We start from the raw sequence: 4766 nt of genomic DNA on the forward strand, positions 1-4766 counted from the left end.
AAAAAAAAAAAAAAAAGAAGCTTTCTTTTCTGAACAAGTTGGGATTAGCTTTTGGGTAGTTAATCAAAAAAGGTGGTCCAAGTGGGGAAGCTGAAACATTTTATTATGAAAATATTTAAAGCTGGGCTCGGTGTCTCATGCCTGTAATCCTAGCACTCTGGGAGGCCAAGGCGGGTGGAGTGCCCTGAGCACAGGAGTTTGAGACCAGCCTAAGCCAGAAGGAGATGTCTCTTTAAAAAAAACAAACATAAAAAACCTGGGCATTGTGGTGGGCGCCTGTAGTTCCAGCTACTAGGGAGGCTGAGGCAAGAGAATCGCTTAAGCCTAAGAGTTTGAGGTTGCTGTGAGCAGTGATGCCACAGCACTATACTAGTAGGCAACAAAGTGAGACTCTGTCTCAAAAGTACATAAATAAATAAATAAAATGAAAATATTTAAACATACAGCAAAGTTGAAAGAATTTTATAGTGAACACTTGTGTGCACATTACCTAGATGCCACAATTCACATTTTCCTATAATTTCATGTCTGTCAATTCCACCATCAATTTCTCTTTTCTTCTCCTTTCCTCTTCTTTCGAGACAGGGTGTTTCTACACTGCCCAGGATGCTCTCAAACTCCTGGCCTCAAACAGTCCCTCCGCCTTGACCTCCTAAATTCCTGGGACTGCAGGTGTGAGCCACCACACTGGCTTCTCTATCAATTTTATCTTATTTTTTTCTTCTACATTTCTAAGTAAACTGCAGGCATCAGTACTTTTTTTCCCTAAGTACTTCAGCATCATTAGGTAAACATATACGCGTATTTTAACTGAAAACAGAGGAAGATACATTTATGCACCAGTAATTTTTGTAGAGCCGAGCCCTTTTCTTTTTTTTTGTAGAGAGAGAGTCTTACTGTATTGTCCTTGATAGAGTGCTCTGGCATCACAGCTCACAGCAATCTCCAACTCCTGGGCTTAGGCTATTCTCTTGTCTCAGCCTCCTTAGTAGCTGGGATTATAGGCATCCGCCACAACGCCTGGCTATTTTTTTGTTGCAGTTTGGCCAGGGCTGGGTTTGAACCCACCATCCTTGGTATATGGGGCAGGTGCCCTACCCACTGAGCCACAGGCGCCGCCCAAATCAAGCCCTTTTCATTAAGTATTCTATAGATTAGCATTCTAATCATCTATGTTATATAGAATTTCTGGTTTTAATTATTTCAGGTGGAACTTGATTTTGATTTAAAGACACTTGCAAGTTATACAGGGAATAATCTTTCCAGATTTTTTATATTTTTTTCCTCCTAGTTTTTAAAAAATTGACGTGGTCTTCACTCATTTTGACTGCAGTTATGTTTCACTGGTTTGCCTTTATTATTTTTTCTAAAACATTTAAGTCAGCCAGGTGTGGTGGCTCACACTTGTAATCCTAGCACTTTAGGAAGCCAAGGTGGGAGGACTGCTTGAAGCTGGGAGTTTGAGACCAGCTTGGGCAATATAGTAAGACCTTGTCTCTATAAAAAATATTTTTCAAAAAGTTGGCTGGGTGTGGTGGTGTACACCTATAATTCTAGCTACTTGGGAGGCTGAGGTGGGAGGATTACTTGAACCCAGGAATTTGAGGTTGCCATAGCTATGATTGTGCTACTGCACCCCAGCCCCAGTGACAAAGTGAGACTCAGTCTCAGATACAAATAAATACATAAATTTTAAAAAGCTAAACATTTAACTTGGTTTTCATAGAAATAGTTTTCTTTTTGTGTTCATATTTAATTGGTTTATGTATTATTTAGTGTATTAATTCAACAAACATTTGAGTGCTTACTGTATGCTGGGCACTATTCTAAATGTTGGGGCAATAGTGAACAAAACCAAGTCCTGCCCTCACGAAGCTGGGAAGTTAGACGGTAATGATTAAACATGTAATGTAAAACTAGCTTGTGATGACTGTTAGAGAGAAGATAAACTGGAGTGTAAGGGAGATGTTAGATTGGGTGATCCCGGGGGCCGTGGGCGGCAGTGTCGCGAGACCTGAGAGGACTGAGCAGCACTTGGCTCTGAGGCAGGCACAGTTCTGGCGGTCAGAAACTGCATCACCAGGTAGAGTGACTCTGGGTCAGCTTGAAGCTCAGCAGGCAGACTCCAGAAGCGCCTGCCGGCCCCACACGCTCAGCACCCCGAGCCTTTTTTGCTGTTGACTTGGGACAAGGAGGAGTCAGTGCACAGAGGTTAGAGCTAAGGGGCCTCCCCTGCACCACCCCGTTTCTCTCACCTTATTCTCTCTCATGTTCCGCACATAGGCCTTTGAAGAGTGGAATAAGACGGAGCTAGACTCGTTCCTGATTGAAATCACAGCCAATATTCTCAAGTTCCAAGACAACGATGGCAAATACCTGCTGCCAAAGATCAAGGACAGTGCTGGGCAGAAGGGCACCGGGAAGTGGACGGCTATCTCCGCCCTGGAATACGGCGTCCCCGTCACCCTCATCGGTAATGTTGCACTCTGCGCTTGAGCCCTCTCGTCCCACTGCTCTCATCTCGATGTCCTTCTGGAATATTGATAGACTGGTCTTTTAGAGAATCTGTTCAGACTTACTGGTTTTCAGAGTGCTTTTAGCTCTGTGTATGAAAAAACTGCTGTTAAGTCTCTTCTTTGTGGTCCTTCTCTCATTCATATGAGCTCGGAGGTAAATTCAGAAGCTACTGTCTTTCCTATCCAATTTTACCTTTAGAATATTTTAGCATTGGTGATTTTATTGTTGTCAGTAGCCTGAGATCTTTTTAATGGGATGGTTAACTGGAATGGAATTTTTTTTGCAGTTTTTGGCCAGGGCCGGGTTTGAACCTGCTCCTCTGGCATAGCGGGCCAGCGCCCTACTCTTTTGAGCCATAGGCTCCACCCTAGAATGGAATTTTTTATAGAAAAATTCAGAGAAATATTTTCTTATATGCCCAGAATTTATTAAAATTTTATTGTTCTTTCCACCCAGATAACTAACAAAATAAAAACTTATCTATACTTTTTTTTTTTGAGACAGAGTCTCACTATGTCACCCTCAGTAGAGTGCTGTGCTGTCAGAGCTCACAGCAACCTCAGACTCCTGGGCATAAGCAATTCTCTTGCCTCAGCCTCCCAAGTAGCTGGGACTATAGGTGCCTGCCACAACACCTGGCTAGAGATGGGATCTTGCTATGTTGCCCAGGCTTAACTTCCTTGCCTTAAGTGATCCCTTTGCCTTGAGGATCCCAAAGTGCTGAGATTATAGATGTGTGCTACCCTGATCTTATATTAATGTACTAACATCAAACTTAAAAAGATAGAGAAGGAAATAAGAAAAGCAGATATAAAGAGAAAACAAATTAGAGAGGATTAACAAAACCGAAAGCTGTTTCTGTAAGAATAAAATAGTTATACTAGGGGGCACTGGAAAAGAGAGAATGAAAGGTGGTGCCTTGGTGTTTAATGAAAGGCTGATCTTGGCTCCCAGCAGAATATTCTGATAGTAGAGCAGAGGTCTTCCTGTTTGCGCCTCCAGACACAGGCTGCCTTTCTGTTCCTAGTCTCCTCCTTTCTTTCCATTTCCCCATGCATCATGCTGCACCCTGTTTATGAACTGGGTGGTGTAAGGCACAGTAAGGAGGGAAGTAGGTTGAGGTTGTTTAGTCCAGCAACCTATAGAAGGAAGTTGGCTGCTTTTTAGCAAATCTGAGCCCTATCTTGGGCAGGGACAATTCCCAGGAACAGTTTCTTTATCGTTGAATGAAATAAACAATCAGGTTCTAACAACCTCAAAGAGAATCCTCCCTGCTCTGCTCTCGTTGTGCATGCTCTGGGTAACTCTCCCCTTGGGCAGGGCAGGGCAGGGCAGGCCTCATCCCCAGATAGGCACCGTCACCATTTGTAAGCCAGGGGGGAAGTCTGCCAGCTCACCCTGCTCAGGGTTTGCCACACTTGGCGGTTGTCTTACAAAGCTTCCTGCAGCAGATGCTAAGTCATCGTGTGTGTGCACTGCAGGGAAGGAAAGTGGGTGGGCCAGGACAGGGAGACATCTGCTCGTGGGGTGTTTGGAGTTTGGCTAGTGTTCTCAACTTTCTGGCTACTGCCCTTTTTTCAAAAACAAAGTTCTCTTGTCAGTTCCCTAAGATTTTATTTCATTTTTTCTGTGGGAGTAAAAAATGGTGACAGTGTAATTATTCTAATTGTGAATTGTCAGTTAAGCAAGTAGTCTAAGAAATAATTTTTAAAGATACTGAATGTCTTAATATTAAAATACTGTACTGAAATGCTTTTATTCATTCAAATGAAATAAAATTGTGAAACTTTAATGGTGATCACGAATCTGCTGGAAACTAGAAAATGTAAGAATTAAGAAATGGGATTTTGTGAGGGGTGAGTCAGTAAGTGTGACTTCTAAATGTACTAGCTATTTCTAGCTGTTGGTCAATTAGTGCTTCAAGAGAAAATAAATTGAGTCTTGGATGAACATTTAAAATTTAAACTCCTCAAAAAAAGTCCTCTAAATTGAGTTTGACATTCAGCTCTGGGGCCAATACTGAATGAGTCTGAGTAACAGTGGTTTTAGTTCTTCATTTACTATCAGAATTCCTGTTTGAATTCCGTGTTGATCTTTGTGGTTGCGTACTTGTATTTTGCTAGAAGACTGACTTCTAGCAAAGTTTTGTTATCAAATTAACTGTTGAGAACTTTTTTTTTTTTTGGAGACAGAGTCTCTCTTTGTTGCCCTGGGTAGAGTGCTGTGGCGTCACAGCTCACAGCAACCTC

At 42.3% G+C, this 4766-nt stretch overlaps 1 protein-coding gene across 1 annotated transcript in view; it reads left to right on the plus strand.

Annotated features, from left to right (window-relative positions):
* Positions 1-4766, plus strand: part of PGD (phosphogluconate dehydrogenase) — a 17900-nt gene that overhangs the window by 10389 nt on the left and 2745 nt on the right. The window contains exon 7 of the mRNA XM_023515144.1: positions 2284-2473. Coding sequence (XP_023370912.1) covers positions 2284-2473 — 190 coding nt within the window. The remainder of the gene's footprint in view (positions 1-2283; positions 2474-4766) is intronic.

This window comes from Otolemur garnettii, unplaced genomic scaffold (genome assembly GCF_000181295.1).
Source record: "Otolemur garnettii isolate 467f Iridium unplaced genomic scaffold, OtoGar3 scaffold00067, whole genome shotgun sequence".
Taxonomy (NCBI): Eukaryota; Metazoa; Chordata; class Mammalia; order Primates; family Galagidae; genus Otolemur; species Otolemur garnettii.